This window comes from Capsella rubella, unplaced genomic scaffold (assembly GCF_000375325.1).
Source record: "Capsella rubella cultivar Monte Gargano unplaced genomic scaffold, Caprub1_0 scaffold_6, whole genome shotgun sequence".
Classification (NCBI taxonomy): domain Eukaryota; kingdom Viridiplantae; phylum Streptophyta; class Magnoliopsida; order Brassicales; family Brassicaceae; genus Capsella; species Capsella rubella.
In genome coordinates this window covers 4,518,965-4,538,118 of record NW_006238918.1, presented here as the reverse complement: position 1 = coordinate 4,538,118, position 19,154 = coordinate 4,518,965, and the positions used below count along the sequence as shown (strand labels likewise).

The window sequence follows — 19,154 nt, the reverse complement described above, 5'->3', positions numbered from 1 at the left end:
AGAGGAAGAATAGAAAGATACCTCCTTTTAATTCAACTTTACTTCGTCTTGCACAACAAAATAACTTTACTTGCATGATAATTTAAATAGAAAATTAAATTTCTTCAAGTAAAAATAATCAACAAGTTTGACATATGCAAACAGTTTTCAACTCATACAATACAACAGTTTTTCAGATCAAAATAAGCTCCCTAGCCCCATGTTACTTATTTCTCTAGCAAATGAATCAAAACGTGGAAATTTGTTTAAATAGCTTGACAGAAACGTAAGGGAACTAGTAGTAGGTTAGGGTTTAGGAGCTTTGTCACATCTCAACGTGTTCTGCTGACATATTAATCACTCATCAGCTGAGGTAGGAGGAGAAGGTGGCGGCGGACCAGTTTCATGATCGGACGACCCAACGATAAAGTGGATACTGCAACTCAAATCTTCATCATCCATATCTCTTGATTTCCTCTGTTTTCTTGCTTTCGATCCTTTCCTCTCATATACATTATACACTGCCCATTCTCCAAACACCTGCGTTTTATGCCAAACCAAACCCATTATTATCACACATTCCAAAGTCTTTCTTACAGTAGTCTAGAGTAGTTAATCGTGTGTACCTTGGCCGATGCAAATCCGGCAAGGGAATACTCGGTCATGCTCCATCTGGTTCTGTTGCAATTAGAAGAGGACTTGTTTGTTTCATAGAAAGCAAGTGTCCTTCTAATCCCAACTGCTTTACCACAGGCAATGATCGGTCTCTCTTTCCCTATATGTTTCCAATAGCCATCACCAGATACAGTCTTGATTCTTTGCTCATTACTTGACACTTCTTTCTTCTTGCAAAAGAAGTACCTATGCTTCTCCTTTGAATCCCCTGAAAGCAAAAACCCTTCAGTTTTAGCACAAAGCACCCATGGATCTAGTCCCAAACATCAGCAAGAAACAGTTTCTAAAGTTTCAACCATTGATAGACCCGTTTGAACAAAACGTTAAACAGTTAGGCAAAACAAGATGACATGAAAATATATAACAGAGGTTTCGACAGAAGGAAAAGAGAGAGAAGAGACCTGGGAAAGTGAGAGGATGAGAGAAAAAGAGGTCAAAGACAGGGATGATGGAGGAAGGCAAAGGAGAAGCAAAGGCCTTTGGAAGCAAGTAATGAAGTATAAGCTCTTGCTCTGTTGGGTGGAATCTGTATCCTATTGGCAATCTCATGCCTCCATTCACTACTATCCTCTTCTCCATCTCCATATCCTCTCTTCTTCTTCTTCTTCTTCTTCTCTTTTTTTCTTTCTTTTTGAAATTGGGTCTTCGAAAATGGATCAAAATTTCAAATATCGTCTTTATAAGCACTGCTCCATCATTCCATCTAAAGAGAGGAAGAACAGAGAGAAAGAAAGAGAGAGAGAGAGAAGGAAGACTTGTGTAGCCTTTTGTTATGTGAGTTTTGCAGGCTACATGACAGTAGTAGAGGTTCTCTTATATGTTATATATCATTATCCCCACGAGTACACACACACAAACATATACACATATATTTTTTTTGTGTAATAGAAAAATATAAAATGGTAGAAATGGTTACTTTGTTCTGAAAATTTATTTTAGTTCATAATGAGAAAGAAAAGGAAAAACATTAAGGAAGGTGCTTTTGAGGGATGTTCATTTGACTTTTTTTTATTAAAAAAAGAAACAATTAGAGAAGAAAATGTCATATACATATATTCTTCCATAAGAAGAAGAGATGAGAGGGGAAGAGAGAAACGTGCAAGTTTGGGGTATCTCCATTTGCAAGAAAAGGTCCCTCTTTTTGGATCCTTTTTTTTTTACTTATTATTACAGTTTTCATTTCATCATATTCTCAAGGTTCGATTAGATTGTAATTAGTATTATTGATCTTAATCTAATTGGTAAACAGAGTAAAAAGGTTGGAACACATCCTTTGACAAATGCGCGAGAGCCAGCCCACGTCCGCCTAACTAAGAATAGTAATATACTAGTATACTAGTATAGTAGTATTTATCTTTCTAATCTTTTAATTTATTACTTTCTGTAAACGGCTCTGCTACTGCATTTATTTTGTGCATGTGATGAGAGGAGACACAACACTGCCTACTTGTTCCTTCCTCCTAAAGTCCTACTGAACTACACAACTAGTAGTAGTAGTCACTAGCAAGTAAATAAAGGCAGAAACCTGATTATGGAAACGTATTGAAAGGCAGACCTGATTATGGAAAGTTTATAATTGCAGCTTATTTATTGGGCCCAACGGTTCTTCGGGCTTTTATCATCGACCTTCTTCTTTCTCCTCCCCAAACCATCTCTCGACATTTCTCTCTATTCGAGCGGTCGAGCCATATTAGTATTTTAGATGAATTCTTAGGAATGGCTATTTTTAAAATTAAAAACAGCTAAGATACATATCATTGATTGAGAATCAGAAAAAAATATGATTAAACATGAAGATATGTATGATGGTTTATGCATGCACGTATAAGGGAGAGAGAGAGAGAGAGTTATGTGAAGAATATGCGTGCGCACCATACTCCCACGTTATTCAATTTTCAAATCATTCTCTTCATAAATGCATATCACTTCCCTCTCATATTTCGTGTAATGTAATGTAGTATCACTACAAATAAATGATCATTTTGAATCATTTATTTTGACTATTTGTATTACTTATAACTGATGTAAACATATTTTACATCACTTAACTAAATGATTCTATATGTGTCGATGCAAATAATTCACATCATTTTATTAACAACTGATACAGCTATAAATAATATTTGTATCAGTTGTACTAAATAATGTTAATTTTGTGTCGATTATAAAATTGATGTTATTTTTTAAATCATTTTGTATAAGTGATATTACTATTTGTAACAGTTATAGTAACCGATGTCAATATTCTCATCATTTATAAATAAGTGATACTAAAACTAGAGTCAATTTGTTTTTTACGTAATTGATTTTGCATTTTTTTTTGTTATATTATACCTTAATTATAAAATCGATTAAAAAAATTGTGGACAAAAAGTATGTTATTGTTAGCGAAGCTAAATACTAACGTGTTTTAGCAGATTTTACTATTTTTACAAAAATCCAAAACAAAATAATTAATTAATACTAAAACGATCTAAATTAATAATTAAAAAATTGAAAACATATTACATAATTATCCCACGATATGGAACTTCCAGCAGAAAATCAAGGCCACGTACATTAAATTAAAGAGAATTACTGAAAAACATGAAAATATAATTTAGATAACTTGTTTGCATTTCCTGAAAGATAAACAACTCCAATACCACGTTCCAACGAAACCTTGTTCATTGCAATGGAATCTTCTTGGATGAACATTCACAACAACAATTGCATCAAGCCATTAAACACCACTTCTTTTTGAAGATACTTTGACGCCAATGTCTTGACACTTGTTCTAAACCATATAAGCTGTTAACAAAACAAACTTAATTAGGATTAAGAAATTATATGAAAGGTAACCCTTATTATAACTTATACACGTGAATGACAATATTACAGAGGAGGAAATAGCTTCAATACCATACCCTTTTCTTAGGTAAGATTTGGACAATGAATGATTCAACTCAATTGCTTTGTTGGCATCTTCCCCGTCAATAACTAGTCATCTAAGAAAAATTTCTTTAGCCTTATCACCAAGCTCCTTCGCCATCTATTGAGAAAAAAATACAGAGAACTAAGTAAAGGCATGCCACAACGAAAGAAGAAATATAAAGAGATGGTGATATGCTTCTCAAAAAATCTGGGGAAGAAAGATATATAGATCCGATAAAGGATTAGGAGGTTAGGGAAAAAGATATAGTTAGATTGTATGCTTCTCGATAAAAAAATATTTAAGTTACCTTTCTTATTTTCTTTTTTATATTAGTTACTTTTTTTTTAATATCAATTTTTATTGATACAAATTTTGTATCATTTTACAAAATGATCTTATAAAAAAATAACAAATATATCAATTATCTAAATGATGTAAATTTATATTTTATATCAATTTTCTTAAAGTGATATAAACTAATAACAATTAAATCAGTTTTATTTAATTGATGTAAAATTAGCTAATTATAACATCAACTAATATAATTGATGCTAAGTTGCTTCATTTACAAATAAATAATTTAAAATACTATCACTTACTTTTGTGATATAATTTAAGTGATACAAAATGATTCTTTTTTTGTAGTGTATGAGTATGTTTCTAACAAAATAATAAAAGAGTTTAACAATTACGAGGTTTTCTTTAGAAAAATTATTTTGTTGGTTAAAAATAGATTGCTACACACGGTATTGGTGGTGTTGGGATGAAAGAAAAAGTCAACGGTCAACCACTAAAAAAACAAGGCTCCCCTACTTCTTCGATTCAGGCCATTGCGAACCATCTCTCTCTCTCTCTCTCTCTCTCTCTCTCTCTCTCTCTCTCTCTCAATCGCCTCTCTCTAACCACACAAACCACAGATCCTAAAGTCTAAACAGAAAAAACACAGAACACATGAATCTCTCCTTCCTCTGCACCTCATTTCCACTTCACCATTTCTGAAGCTTTTTTATACGTAAATAATAAGACGCGATATGGATAAGAACGAGAAAGACCCTGATCATGATGACAAATCTAAAGGGGACGAGAAAGGCGACAATGTTTCTGATGCTCATCCCTCTGATGACACGCAGCACGATGGCACCAGCAATAAAGAGAATGTAGATGTTGGTAATGCCGAGACAGACCATCACGATCAAGGGGACAATGTCGACAAGGTTTCTCAAGAAGAAGAAGAAGCACCAGAGGTTCTTCAAACTTTGGAGTCTTTGTCTGAAGAACTCGATCAGTTTCTCCCGACTCTTTCCCTTCACAAGGAGGAGCACAAAGACAGCACCGAGGAGAAAGGAGAGGATGGTTATTTTCAGATCCCACAGTTTGTTGGCAAGTTCTTGGATCTTTTTGAGGAAAAGCTCTCCAAATATGACTCTGGTGATCCTAAGACTGTGTGGTACCAAGATCCCGAAGAGGTTTCTTCGCTTTTGGAGGCAGTGGATCGTGTCTCGAAGCTAATGGGGATCTTGCTCAACACCAAGTCCTGTCTGGACCATCATGAGCCCTTGATCAACCATGCGGGATCCATTCAGCAGCGTGCAATGGCTTTCTTGGAAGACGAATTCCGCATCATTTTAGAAGAATCCCTAATCAAAGAGCCCCCTGTTGTTTCTGATGACAGCAACGGCCAGCGGAAGAGCACCGCGGATCAGCAAGACCACCAGAACGATGCGGTGGTCTCACAAGATCATGACCAATTGCTGGTTCCGGAATGCGGTGATCAGGAGATCGAATACCCCGGTTACCCGGATGATGTGGTTGTGGTGCTTAGGAAAATAGCAGAGAAGATGAAAGGAGGAGGGTATGGATGGGAATGCAGAGAGGTTTATTTGGTTGGTAGGAGAAACATCTTGATGCGCACTTTGAAACAAGATTGTGAGTTTGAGAAAGTTAGCATCGACGAAGTGCAGAAGATGAGCTGGGACACGCTTGAGAGAGAGATCCCTATTTGGAACAAGACTTTTAAGGACTGCTCTTCTCTTTTCTTCCCTGGAGAGCTCAAACTCGCAGAGAAGATCTTCCCAGGGGACGAAGGGATCTTATTTTGTATCGTCACACACGGTCTGGCCATCCAGTTCTTGGGTTTCGCAGAGGCCGTGGCCATGACAAGGCGCTCCACTGAAAAGCTCTTTAAGATCCTTGACATCTACGAGACTCTGCGGGACAGTTTTCCAGCCATGGAGGAGCTTTTTCCGGAGGAGCTGCGGGGCGAGCTGAGGAACGAGGTGACCAGTGCTCGTTCCCGACTTGGAGAGACTGCGATTCATATATTTTCGGATCTGGAGCACTCCATCAAATCGGATTCAAGCAAGACCCCAGTGCCAGGAGGTGCAGTGCATCCACTGACGAGGTACACCATGAACTACCTAAAGTACTCATGTGAATACAAAGACACGTTGGAACAAGTGTTCAAGAGTCACTCGAAGATGGAGCGAGAGGAGGAGGAACCTGTGGAGAGTGGGAACTCGGCCTTTGCAAGTCAGCTGATGAGGATAATGGAGCTACTAGACGGGAACCTGGACACAAAGTCAAAACAGTACAAAGACATACCACTGAGCTGCATCTTCATGATGAACAACGGGAGATACATAGTGCAGAAGATCAAAGGATCAGCGGAGATACACGAGGTGATGGGTGACACATGGTGCAGGAGGAGGTCGTCAGAGCTAAGGAACTATCACAAAAATTACCAGAGGGAGACTTGGGGAAAGCTGCTGGGCTTCTTAGGGCACGAGGGGCTCATGCACAACGGCAAGATAGTCAAGCCCAACCTCAAGGAGAGATTCAAGAGCTTCAATGCAACCTTTGACGAGATACACAAGACGCAGACCACGTGGGTAGTCAACGACGAGCAGCTGCAGAGCGAGCTGAGAGTCTCCATAACAGCAGTCATGATACCAGCCTACAGAGCCTTCATGGCCAGGTTTGGACAGTATTTGGATCCTGGTCGGCAGACTGAGAAGTATGTCAAGTATCAGCCTGAGGACATAGAGGATCTCATTGACCAGCTCTTTGAAGGGAACACCTCCTCCTCTTCCACTGCCACTGCCAAGCGAAGAACGTAGCTTCTTTCTTTTCTTCTTCTTTATTTTGCAGCAACACTTTTTCCTAATTTCCTCAAATTTTTCCATGTCTTCTTCAACTGTTTTTGTCTGAATGCCACAACTTGGATGACCCATATTTCTACGAATTCAAACAAAGGATCGTGGCTCCGTGCCATGTGTAAATGTTAATTATAATCAGTTCCAGCATTTATCAATAAAAAATCAGTTTATCTTTGTTGATAGCATAATGGTAAGTTATGTGAATTCGATGGAAGACTCACTCACCTTTTATTTTTATTAAAGTTAATTAGCGTCTGGATAGAAAAAACAAGAGGAAGTTGATAAGAGAGTCTATCCTCAAAACTTCCTTATACCTTTTTTAGGCATCGAATCTGTTTATGCGAGAATGAGAAGATGGAAGCTCCAAGTGTATCAACACTGTCCTAATCTCCATCGGGTAAAGTTCCATCTCCAGCTTTCTTGGATCGATTTCTCTCCCTCTCTTTGGCGTCTTCTCTTCTCCATTAGATTCTTCACCTTGTACTTTCCACACCAACCTCTTCTTCTCCATGGCGCTTCTTTCTTGGTTTGCTGATAGGCTCATCTCTGTCACTTTCCCTATCTGCAACACACGTTTTTATATCATCTTCCATCTCAAAATTGTTATCTTTCTAAAAAAGCTTCTACCTTTTTTCCAGGAAAAAGCTTCTTCAGTTCCACGCTTGCTACTCCTGAAAGTTCCTTGTCCTCCCCCACCTAATTCCACAATCTCAAATGCTTCATTCTACTAACTAACCCACACAATGAATGATTATAGATAATACCTCATATAGATGTGCTAGACGCAGAAGCACGTTCCCATCATCCAGTTCCTGATATTATCTCAACAAAACCAAGGGTGAACAACACAAGTTATCAATTCAGCTCAACTAAACTAGCTATAACATTTGAGTCTGCAAAAGAGGCACCTGCAGAGTCAGAAGTGCCACATTTTCAGGCAAACTATAGGATGGATCAATTCCAGAGAATGATGCTGCACCGAAACTCATTGGCTTTGCATCATCCTGAAACATTTTAACATTCGTTATATTAATGGTTTGGGACAGCTAGAGAGTAGCATCCTGATCTTCCATTATACTCTTCCTTTCACCTGTTGAGCAAAGGCCAAGAGGAGTGGCGAGTAGATCTCTTGTCCAAATGTTCGTCGCCATTTTGCACCTTCTCCATATGGATCGATTCTATAGTAATATTTTCCTTGGATCTGTAAAAATTGTTAGAATACCTTAAGAGTAGTAGAAACATAGTGTTATTGAAGTGCATAATTTCCCTTTGAACATAGTTTATATCATCTGCACTTACAGTTAGTCCAGTACATTTGTCTTGAACACACACTGTCTCGTTTAGATTTTCTGCTACACCTCTCGAGTCATCGAGGAGTAGTCTCCTGTAATAAAGATAATTGCTTGATTAGACGCAGAGAGAGACGGGTTATGGAGATTGTGATATTGTTTATGCTCAATACCTATGAAGCATAAGCTCAACTTGTCCGTCTACTATGCTCGACCCTCCGAAGGCTCTGTCCACCATCACTGAAAACTCCTTCTTACTGTCTTGCAAGTAAATTCCATGATTTATCTGACAAACATATATATGGAATTATTACCCAACTGATTTGGTCCCATTCAATCCACGATCATTTGATCACTGTCAGTTACATACATACCGGGTAATAATTTCCTGCAACAGGTTGGTTGACTTCTAGTTTCCAGTCTGACCTATAATCACGGATCTGCAAGACAACTTTTTCAGTTTATCCTTGAACAGAACAATTAAGAAAACATGGACAAAAGAAGGTAAAATGGACATCATACCCTTTTGATATAGTCACGTCCACTTGAGTCTGTGTAGAAAGTTTTATTGCTCTTCAGGGAACTTGAGATCTGGGTTACGACTTCTTTGCCAATTCCATCGTCAATCGGTATATTACCAACCTAAATATCCAAACAATCATATAGCCTTTATAATGGAATGTAAGATATTTAAAACGGTATTGGAATAGTTATGCATCAGCCTCACAATAAATTCAACTTCCACGTGCTCCTTGCCCTTGTAAACTCTATTTATCTGCAGACAATTACAAAAGGTCAGACAGTAAACGAATCAATATGCACTTCTACAGGTTCAAACAGAGTTTAAGAAGCCACATGACAGTTTAAACTAAGGTAGATTCGAAGAGTCTGTAGAAGCAAACAATGTAGTGGGCAAGGAGAACACACTGAAACTGTGGGTACCTGTGATATCCACGGATTTATTCGTTGATGTACTTCATCCACTAGCGGCCCACGTATAACAGTCAAAGGAACCTGAAACTTGATCCACAGGTTAACATCTAATTTATTTTCTATAATTCGTCTGGAAGATCAACACTTTCAGACGGGAGTATAAACCTGTCCTTCTGGGCGGATGGGGAATGTGCCATTTGGACGGAAAACATACGCACCCGAGTTCTAATGGTTGCAAACCAGAAAAGTAGACCAGGGGAACTTGGAATAAGTGTACTAAACTTAGCCATTGAAAGGTACGTGTTGAGACAAGAGAAAAAAGACTCCTTGTACCTGAGGTATAAGAGGTTTTTTGTCATTTGATCCATTGTATGCAGCGTAATAGCTATATGTCTGTTTGACTGGTTCTGTCATCTTTACCACAAAAAATCAGAAGACTTTTATCAGGATCTTTAAGGATCACCGCCAGATAGTGTTAGAAAATAATGACATACCAAGGTTCTGCTGTTAACATAATTGATTGCTTTCCCTTGATCAGTGGAGAAACTAAGCTTCAGATGCCCATGGCCAACGTCAATTATTGATTGTTCGCCTTGTTGGACTCTGGAGACGTATGATTTGCTAGAATACCCACCTAAATTTGGAAACAAAAACTGATTGTATAAGTGATCAAGGTTAAAAGCTTGCTCCACTAGACCAAATATATATGTCTGTATCGTACCTGTTTTCTTAGCAGTGGAAATAGTATAAGTAGTGAAGCCAAGCGGAGGCACATTAACTGAAAACACGAGCCAATACTTTGGCACCTGTGTAGGGCTTTGACCTAAGTATGCCTCTACATGATAGTTCCTTAAGGCCACATATTCATCAGTAAATGGAATGAGTTGAGACTCTACTTCGTGTCCCTCAGAGTCATGTACCGCAATGTCTCCAGCCACAACCTATTAAAGATCCGTTATAAGATACATAATAGTGATTTTAACATTCAAGAACTTGATTGACTTACAGGAAGCCGGACAATGTCCACTCGCTTCCATCCTAGTGGGTTATAAGCCAATACGACCTACAGAGAGGAAAGATAACTGTAAGCTACGGGAAGGAAGCACATAGTGCTAGTATAGATGACTTGAGAATCTAGAGGGAGAATAAGTTTTGCTTACCAAACTTTTTCCGTCGGATAAGTTGATTTCGCTTGAGGGACAGTAACTTATGTTCAGTAACAAACACTGTAAAGGAAGGCAAAACTGTTACTAAGAGAAAAGGGTGGGTACTTTTACTGAACGGATGTCATGTAAGCCTTCACAAGATTGATGATTCAATAATTCTGAGAAATACATATATGCTAGGAGATTATTTGCCTGTTGGAAGGTTGGATTCAGGGCAGATTCTACTTTAGTCAAATGAGCAAGAGAAGTAGCAACCACACTCTCAGCCTGCAAGGTGAAGAGGTCTTATTGACATGCAAATAGAGCAAACAGGCCACTAGAGAACCACAATTCACAAGGGAAGATGGCACTCTACCTCCACATAGCCTATTGCTAGTCTTTTTGCATAATCATTAGCCACATGCTGTTTCGATGTACCAGAAACAGCATCGTGATGTTGGGCAATTGCTAGTGCATCTGCTAACGAATCTGTGTTCGGACCCTTCTCATTTCTCCCTTTGAAAAACTCCAGTTGCCTTGCTGCCTAAACTCTCAAGTTATACACATAGATTAAAAAAAATAAAAAAAATACACAACTTAAAGTGTATCATTCAAAATTTAAAAGAACAAATACCAAGTAGTAGGCACTCATCACTCTGACGTAACGCTTAAGTGCTGGTCTACTTGTAAAATATCCAGTCCAGTAAGCATTTATACGATCTGCGTAACTGAAGTAAAGATTGGTTTAATATTTAAGCAAATTTTGGATGGAATTAAGAAATGCAGACCCAACTCACGGGAAATAGTCTTCTGTTTTCAGGGGCCAAGCCTCATTTGCCGCATGTTTTGCATCTGTATATATGGAAGGGGTAGAGTAGAAAGCATTGACACGCCCATCCTAAAATAATTCAGGGTTCACGAATTAAAGATATGCAGTTTGGTTCTAATCATCTAGCTTACTATAAATTCACACAGACAAATTTCTGGAGATACAAAGAGGAACATAATAATTTATACAGATCTTTGATGACTTACTAGGTTAACATAATGAATAAGTTTGTCCATTTGTCGAAACCAAGTATGTGCATACTGGTATCTGAAATCTGTTCCCATGGTAAACATGATGTGATTTGTTCGAGTAATGTTGGCCTGCAGATACCGAGAACAATGTCACAAAACTGTAACAGAAAATTCTAACAAAAGAGAAATTCTACAAATCTACCTGACCCAAAGCTGCAGCTACAAAGGCATTCACTCGTTCTTGAACATTGTAATCAAACAGGTCAGGATCATCCTTCAAAGATTAAGAGGCACAACTTACATAGGAATAGAATAAAACACAACAGAAAGTGTAGTCAACTGCCAAGGAAAATACTTGGACAACGGGGGAATCATCGTTGATTTCGTAATAGAAGCCACCAGGTGGAGGTTCGTAGTTCTCAGGGAAAGCACCAGCAAAAATCTGTATAAAGTCAGATCAATATTTGCAAAAGAAAATGAATATCCAGTGAAATCCATAGTATAAACTACCATGAAATTTTTTGCTTTGTGTTTTACCTGTGAAGAAGAACCGAGACTCTTAGATCCCCGCCATATAACTTCAAGGCTCTTTTCCTTTTTTCGCTTTTCCCTATCTTGGTAGTCTATTCGGCCAAAAAAGACTGAGTCGAAGCCAACCTGTATAAATCAATATCTTCACACCTCTGTATCCAAAAATAAGCATAAAACTAAAATGAAAGTCCAGAGAGGAGCTTACTTCTGCGCCTAGCAAGTAAGCCTGCACTGCAGAATGTCCAAAAGGATCAATCTGCCAACCAATTCTTGGTGTCACATTGAACTCTCTGATGATGAATCGATGCCCGAGGGTTGTTTGATCAATCATGTCTATATAGTGTGGTGCTGCTTCATCATGCATACACATACCACCATTTCTACAGAAGAGGCAATTACTACTTAACGAAAAGAGACAAGGAAGTGTGATATCAAGAAAGCACACTGAAAGAAACTAATACATGAGCTCTAGCTGGCCTGAGTGTATCAGATCCTTCACAATACGCTTAATTGTCTCACTCTGTTCATTCCACCATCGCTGAAAAAACGCCTGCATTCATCAGAAACTAACCGTCATTCAACTCCAAAGACTGTCCACACCAAATTAACTAACGTGTACAAATAATTTCTCCCCTAAATCTTCATTTACAGGCCTAGTCAACAAAAAGCTACCAGCTTCCACGAATCAAGTAGGGTAAAGAAACCAAATTTACCTGTTCAACATAAATGAATTTGCGATTCTTATCAGCGAGCAGCGCAGGAACAATTGAATCCAGCACATTTTGAACACAAGCCACCTACGAGCAAAAAAAGAAACAAAAACTAAGTAAGTAGAACAAAAATCTGATTCGTAAACAGATAGAAGAAGAAAATAAAAAGGGCAGGACCTGAATAGAGTTGTTAGAGCCGACATAGTACTGGTCAACGGTCTTGAGCCAACCAACATCATCGTGGGAGTGAGGAACCACATGGACATTAAGTTTTCCGGGAACTATGGTATGTGAAGTATTGTAGGCTATGTACCTGGATTCTGCTAGTGAAACTCCCAGAAAGAAAACAACCCAGCACAGAAACCTGGGAAGATCCATTGTCTCGAACTCGAACTGTGTTTAGTCCACTCAATTGGAGTGACGAGGAAGAAGAAAGATTTGGTGGCCTTTCTCAACTCTCAAACTCTCAACTTTATTTCCGAAAATGTTGTCCTTTTTTTAATTTTCTTCTTGCTTACTTTAATAAGTGACCCTTATCCATACACAAACCTTAGAACTGACGTTACGCTCCAACATACGGATCATAAAATCATCAGACAAAATAAAAGTGAGGAAATCGGAATTATTCTGCAGCCTGCAGCTGCTTATGATTAAATATTGCATCAGCAAAGCACGCTGACGCGTGTAACTTTTAGTGAGATGGGCGACAAGCACGAGAGTACGATTTTAAAGTTAAATGGGCTAGACCTTTTTTAAGAAGCCCAACATACGTTTAACTGGACTTTTATAAGCCCATTATAACTAAATAAGTAAAATGGTCGGTTGGGTTTGGCTGGCTACAAGAGCATATATATCCCGACAGCGAATAAAATTCACCAGTTTTTTTTTTGCCATCGTCGTGCCCAACTTCGTTCGTGCAATGGATGAAAGTTTCAGAGTGAGGATCGACAAGGTTTTTGGATCTCTTGCATCATCATCCGCGTCTAAAGCGCCTGTGAGCTCTCTATGGTGTCTCGCGGAAGAAGAGATCGATAGCAACGAACGGAGCGGAGAAAAGGAAGTGTCTGAACCCTCGAGCAGCTCCCCGGATAAACGAAGGCAGGAGAATGAACCGACGAATGTTTCCGTCGATGGGGAAGAAGGACAGTCCAGTGGATTGCAGAAGCCGAACGATTACAACGACGAGGAGTGGGAGATCAAAAACTCTATCGGGATGGACTCTACTCTAGATATGGAGGTATTTATTTGTATTTATATATTTAAGGTTGAACTGCGATGGCGGTGTTTTTTTTCAGTATCCCCAAGGCTAAGCTTAGTATTGTTTTATATTGTCAGGCAGAGGAAGATGACAATGACAAAGTTGCATTAGGCAACAAAGAGTATGGTTACATGAAGGATGTGAACGACTATGAGACTGAAGCAGACGAGTGGGTGGAGCTTCCATCTACTTTCAAAGAAAGAGAGAAGGACCCTCGTGCAAATCTTGTCGCAGCAAAGCTTAGACTTAAAGAAGACGCTGAAGCTGTTAACAAGTTGAATTCTTTACATGTCTCTGAGGTACTTACTTTACTCTTCCCCTTTTTAACTGTGTTTGACACTTCAGAGTCGTTAACAACTCTGTTATTGACTTTTTTGAAATTTGCGATAGCATGTTTATTGTATAATCACTAGAGGCGTGTTAGCTAAATGAAGATGGACTCTTTTTGCAGGAACTTCAGGATAATGTGTGCATGTCTACGGAAAACGGGAAAGCTCTCGTGGTGTCTGAAGATATCTTATTTGGGACTGCCAAGGAGACAAATGGTGGCTCTTCAGATGATAGTGGGCTGAAACCGATATTGAAGAGGAAAGAAAACCAGGCAAATGATTCTAAGTTGCCGAAGCGTGTTCGGTTTAGTTCTGATATCAAAGATGACAACTCAACTGAAGGTGACAAAGATTCTGTGATGGAGACTAGTTCTCCTAACGAACATAATGTAGAGGCTGACTATCCGACTGGGATTCCAGATTATATGCGGAACCCTTCAAAATACACTCGATATACATTCGATTCAGGGGAGGTTGATGAAGAATCTAACCGGAAAGCATACATGGACTTTCTCAACATGATTCGGACAAGAGATGAGCCTGTGGTAGAACCTATGGTTGAGCTTCCAAGATCAGTGGCTTTTGTACCAAAGAGGAAACCAGTGGCTGAAGGTAAAGTAGAAAATATAGAGAAGGATTGCGAGGGAAGAAGAGTAGCAATAGCTGTTGATACCATAGAAGACTGCACCATTTCTGCTATGGAAGAAGATGAACCAGAAGCAGCTCAACATGTCACAAGAAGACCTGGCCGACAGTATCGAGCCAGAAGCAAGGAAGACCCAGAGGAATGTTGAAGATCATCAAACTTACCCTGTTAAGATTTGTTATGATTTTTTTATATTTCTTGAATGAGGCATTTGAATTGGAGTTGGATGATGAAGAAATCAAATTTGCTTGGATATTGATATGTTGTTGAATAATATCTGTTTATATCGCCAGATATCTTGACCCGCAGATTTAATAAGAAAATAAAGTACTGAGAAAACTAATAATTAGATAATATATTGTCGACCCGATAAATACGATGATGCCTATAAAAATAAAAGGGTTCAGGGAACAACAATGCCCAAAAGGCAGCACTAATTGTAACGCTGCAGAAGAATGCTAAAGCCCCTTCAATAAGATGATAAGGGTTCTTTTCCACTTGGGAGATAGTTACTATTTATATGTACTCCCCAAAATAGAGTGACCAAAAAATGAGTTTTATCCAATAGCCTTGTTAGTAAAGGCGTTTTCTACAATTTAGCGCTCCACAGTAGCAAGTGAGCTTCTTCACATTCCCATCTGGCCCGTGAACACTATCAAGCGTATATCCATAGTCGTAAGTCAGCTCCTACAGTTGAGATAAGAGAATGTAGTGAGATTTCTTTATAAAGGGAATGTTTGAGTAAGTCACACTTCACAGATAAGTATCTCAGTACCTGCAGTGGGGGAATGTTGTCAGCTGCAAAAAGAACCACACGGGCAAGCCTTAGGTCCTGGTGAGAACTCAGGACGCACTGAACAAATAGGTTTGGTTCACAACTGTGATTTATAAACCTAGCAAAGTTCCCTTTTGAACCAGCATCAATGCAGAACTCTGGTACATTTTCATCCTCACTGCTCTGACTGACTCTCGTTGGCAAAGCTACATCCCTAAGTCTTCTCTGTTGGCAGAGAAAAACAAGCAGCATATACCTCAACAACCCATATGCTTGATTCAATAATACTCACATAGCAAATTAAGCTTCTCTATGGTACCTGTCTTCCATCAAGACCTTGCATTGTCTGTTGGCAGTCAATTTCGAATATATAGTCGTTGTCAGAAATAGTATCGACATCAGCAGTTCTCCTGAGAACTCCTATGTACTCACATACGGGTGACCCAGCAGGTATGTAGTCCCATGATCTAACTGCCCAACCCTTCTTTGCAGACCGGAAAACCTATTTAAGGCCACAGACCAAAACATCAAGGGGAGAAACCCAGACTTCAGATTGTGAGTAAGCTCAGATTTGGAAGGACATCAAAATGACACCCACTGGATTATATGCATTTTTATTAACAGATAAAGGGTAGGGGACTATATTATGAAATCCAAATGTAATTTGATTCTATTCTATAATTATGAGAAAGCTGTCTAGGTGAAAATTCCATTAAAGTATCGTTTCAACTTTAGTGGCAACTAGTTGTTCCTTATAAGTTACCAAGTACGAACCAAAACTTACCTCAAGATGAAATCTTAATCGCTTCTGAGAAGTTCGGTTGACACATGCAGGTCCACACCCACAGTGTGGGCCGCATTCAAATACAACATCTCGAGACTCAATTAATCTAAAAAGGCACAAACGGAAAATCAACCCCATCAATATTCAACTGGACATGTTACTGATACAACATTACATCAAGTACTTTACTAGTCAAATTTCATGGAAAAAGAAGGATACAAATGAAATAGCAACTGTGGTAAAGTATACTAATTGTGTACTCTCAATTCAAACTTCAGTTCAAAGATATACGCCAAATAATTTAAATGCTTAAGTAAATGACTCGACAAGGAATATCACCTGCCATCATTAAGGTCGACATACGGAAAGTTTCCACCATTAAGCTTAGCACACGCACATTTCTTTGAGTCAGTGCAGCTGCCTTGGCAATTACACCCAGTCGAACTCTTAGGAATTTTGACATTGGGCTCAATCATCAAAGATTTGATGTATGTGAAACCTGATAATCAGACAGAGGATAATTCAGCTTGTATAATATCATTAAGTGGATACTAATAATGCTAATATTACTCTCCAGTTTTGATTTAAACTTACCTGATGGTGAAACTGGTGAATCATCAACGCGATTAGTGGCTGGAATGCGCTTAAATTCTAGCCCTTTAGAGATGTCCTCACATACCAAGCTTAACAAGACATTGCATGAATAGATGTTAAAATGAAATTGATTGCACAAATACTAAATGGAAATCAATTGAACAAATACCCCTCAATTTCTGAAGTAGACTTTGGTATGCGTCCACAAACAAAGTTAACCTGCAATAAAAAGAAACAAACTATCAAATTATAGAACTACCCATAGTAAACAACCATATGCATTTGCTTAGCCATGTAAGAAGTTTGAACATAATAGATATTGTCAAAGCAACAGAAGCCATTCAAAATTAGAAAATTGACAACACCAAAAACTTTATAAAGTAATAAGGGAAGTAATTAGTTCAGTTAGTAGTAAAATGTAAATGAGAAAATAGCTGACCACATTTTCGGTACAGATACTAAGAATACAGCTAGGGAAAAGGGAAATGCAAGAAAACCTTGTTTCTAAGGTAACCTAACAAATTCTGCAAATGTTGAAGTACAGACAAAAAAAATTGTGTGGAATGGATCCAGGATTTATTTAGGAAGAATATTATATATGAGTCATCTTTATAGCAATGTCAAAATAAGAGTGACAAAAATCTTGTAGAAAAATAGGTAGACAATTTATTTTGTTACTTTAGAGCAAAACTGAATAAACATTTCAGTTATTTTACCACGATGATACCATTTTCAGCTGAAAAAAAAATCTAATCTTGGTTTTGAAGATAATTTATTAGTTTAAAAGGCGTGGTTTTTACAAACTACATTATATGTTCAGAACATTGAGGAACTATTGGTTTTGAAATAGCTTATCTAAACAATGTTGCACCAGATATCCACACTAGGATATTAAAATATGAAAATATATTTAAAACATCAGCTATCATAAACCATACAACAAGAAAGCATACAGACCTGATCAGTAGTTAGTTCTGGTTGGCCCTCCAGTCTTTTCAGTTGGTACTTATACACTGTAAATCCTGAAACGCCCTTTTGTGCCCAGTACTTTACAACCTATACGAAGAAAGTATGGAAGTGGACTAGAGTTACACCAATTAATGAGGATAAGCAATAAGACTAAAGACCTTAGATGTAGTTCTGACTTCTGAGGAACAAATTTTTCCTTGTGAATTTTCGGAAATCAGAGGTAATATTAGATAAAGGGATACAGAAACAGTACCTCATACAATCCATCATAAGTGTATACTCTTTTGGTATAGCTACTTATGCAATCATGACCACGAGTTACTCTGACAGGCACGTGGTGTTCACAGCAGTTCTGAGACAGATGCAAGAAATGCATAATTCCATGAGGCACATGAACTAAAAGACTACCTTCACTAGCACAAAGAAGAAAGGTAGAGAGAGCTAGAAGAAAATCTTTAATGATAAGAAACAGAAATAAAACAGACCTTTAAGGCCAGATTTCCTCGTAGTAGCAGTTGATCCTTAATCTGTCGTTTATTACCAGTTAAATTATGCCCTCCCTGACCAGTGTAAGTCACAGTATCTGCATTGTCTAGATCATCCTCATACTGGCCCGACAAAACGATAGAAACAGCAAGCGGAAAATCATACTTGCTATACTCCTGAAACGGAAGAAAAAAAAGTAAAGAGTGATAAATAAATATACGAAATAAAATATCCAATCAGATCAAAATACAAGTAAAAGAAAAGACAAGCTGTATTACTTTTTTGTATTCAAGTCCCATATAATCGATACCATTTAGCCAATGGTTATGGAAGCCTACAGCACACATTTCAGCTCTTGAGAAAAAACGATGTCCAACGACAATACCTGCAAGCCAGTGTGATCATAACATAGTGATGTCAACTTTGTGTAAGAATTTTAAGACCAAAACGTTGTAGGAAAAGAAACAAAGTTGTCAGAACACAACTACCAACCAACCTGGAAGGTCACCTATCCTTTTTCTTGGGTACAATATTGCCTTGGATTGTATCATCTGAAAAAATTTCTTAAAGACTTAGGTCAACATGCATAGAAGAATAGACAAACCATCTATTTGCAAGAAAATTAAATATAACGAGACATGATGCTTAACAGAGCATTGTTGTTTCATTTCAAGATAGACAATGTGTATTTGTATTGACCAAGTACATTACTAACATTGCAAATGAGCACATTACTAACACAATATTGCATAAAACAAGCAAAGGCCAGAAGTTAAAGAATCATGACTTGCCTCAGTTATTCCCTTCAAATCAGGCCTGCTCAACTTAGCCTAACAAAAAAAAAAAGGATCAAAACAAGTCAACAACGAGATTTATATCAACATTGCTGTTTGCTACAGACAAAACATGAAAATCGCAAACCTGGACACAGAGAAGATACTGCTTGTTAAAAAACCTCAGAC

The 19,154-nt window shown here is 38.1% G+C and overlaps 5 protein-coding genes across 5 annotated transcripts; 2 read left to right on the top strand and 3 right to left on the bottom strand.

Annotated features, from left to right (window-relative positions):
• Positions 1-65: 65 nt before the first annotated feature.
• LOC17882092 (NAC domain-containing protein 41) lies at positions 66-1,453 on the bottom strand. The gene is made up of 3 exons (XM_006288367.2): positions 1,056-1,453; positions 606-862; positions 66-519 (listed from the first exon to the last, which is right to left on the bottom strand). Exons 1-3 carry the CDS (start codon positions 1,237-1,239, stop codon positions 337-339), a joined length of 624 nt encoding a protein of 207 aa, XP_006288429.2. The 5' UTR covers positions 1,240-1,453; the 3' UTR covers positions 66-336.
• A 2,762-nt stretch (positions 1,454-4,215) lies between these two features.
• LOC17883153 (exocyst complex component EXO70B1) lies at positions 4,216-6,897 on the top strand. The gene has a single exon (XM_006289319.2). The coding sequence runs from the start codon at positions 4,600-4,602 to the stop codon at positions 6,682-6,684; it is 2,085 nt and encodes a 694-aa protein (XP_006289381.1). The 5' UTR covers positions 4,216-4,599; the 3' UTR covers positions 6,685-6,897.
• Positions 6,898-6,932: 35 nt separating this feature from the next.
• Positions 6,933-12,954, bottom strand: LOC17883812 (probable alpha-mannosidase At5g13980). Its single transcript, XM_006289348.2, has 29 exons — positions 12,529-12,954; positions 12,355-12,438; positions 12,103-12,191; positions 11,847-12,021; positions 11,648-11,767; positions 11,466-11,552; positions 11,313-11,384; positions 11,126-11,239; positions 10,888-10,988; positions 10,725-10,818; positions 10,467-10,634; positions 10,304-10,378; positions 10,106-10,171; positions 9,952-10,008; positions 9,667-9,886; positions 9,440-9,579; positions 9,279-9,359; positions 9,111-9,170; positions 8,955-9,026; positions 8,740-8,787; positions 8,535-8,654; positions 8,387-8,452; positions 8,186-8,298; positions 8,023-8,107; positions 7,814-7,924; positions 7,632-7,727; positions 7,488-7,535; positions 7,351-7,419; positions 6,933-7,285 (listed from the first exon to the last, which is right to left on the bottom strand). The coding sequence occupies exons 1-29, from the start codon at positions 12,727-12,729 to the stop codon at positions 7,043-7,045; spliced, it is 3,075 nt and encodes a 1,024-aa protein (XP_006289410.1). The 5' UTR covers positions 12,730-12,954; the 3' UTR covers positions 6,933-7,042.
• Positions 12,955-13,214: 260 nt separating this feature from the next.
• On the top strand, positions 13,215-14,841 carry LOC17882112. The gene is made up of 3 exons (XM_006287818.2): positions 13,215-13,588; positions 13,687-13,908; positions 14,061-14,841. Exons 1-3 carry the CDS (start codon positions 13,271-13,273, stop codon positions 14,730-14,732), a joined length of 1,212 nt encoding a protein of 403 aa, XP_006287880.1. The 5' UTR covers positions 13,215-13,270; the 3' UTR covers positions 14,733-14,841.
• Positions 14,842-14,942: 101 nt separating this feature from the next.
• LOC17884260 (histone-lysine N-methyltransferase, H3 lysine-9 specific SUVH4) lies at positions 14,943-19,148 on the bottom strand. Its single transcript, XM_006287557.2, has 14 exons — positions 19,114-19,148; positions 18,984-19,022; positions 18,689-18,743; positions 18,471-18,577; positions 18,192-18,368; positions 17,960-18,058; positions 17,695-17,793; positions 16,907-16,956; positions 16,738-16,826; positions 16,483-16,642; positions 16,144-16,249; positions 15,679-15,861; positions 15,360-15,584; positions 14,943-15,271 (listed from the first exon to the last, which is right to left on the bottom strand). The coding sequence occupies exons 3-14, from the start codon at positions 18,741-18,743 to the stop codon at positions 15,158-15,160; spliced, it is 1,464 nt and encodes a 487-aa protein (XP_006287619.1). The 5' UTR covers positions 18,984-19,022; positions 19,114-19,148; the 3' UTR covers positions 14,943-15,157.
• Between the last annotated feature and the right edge of the window lie 6 nt (positions 19,149-19,154).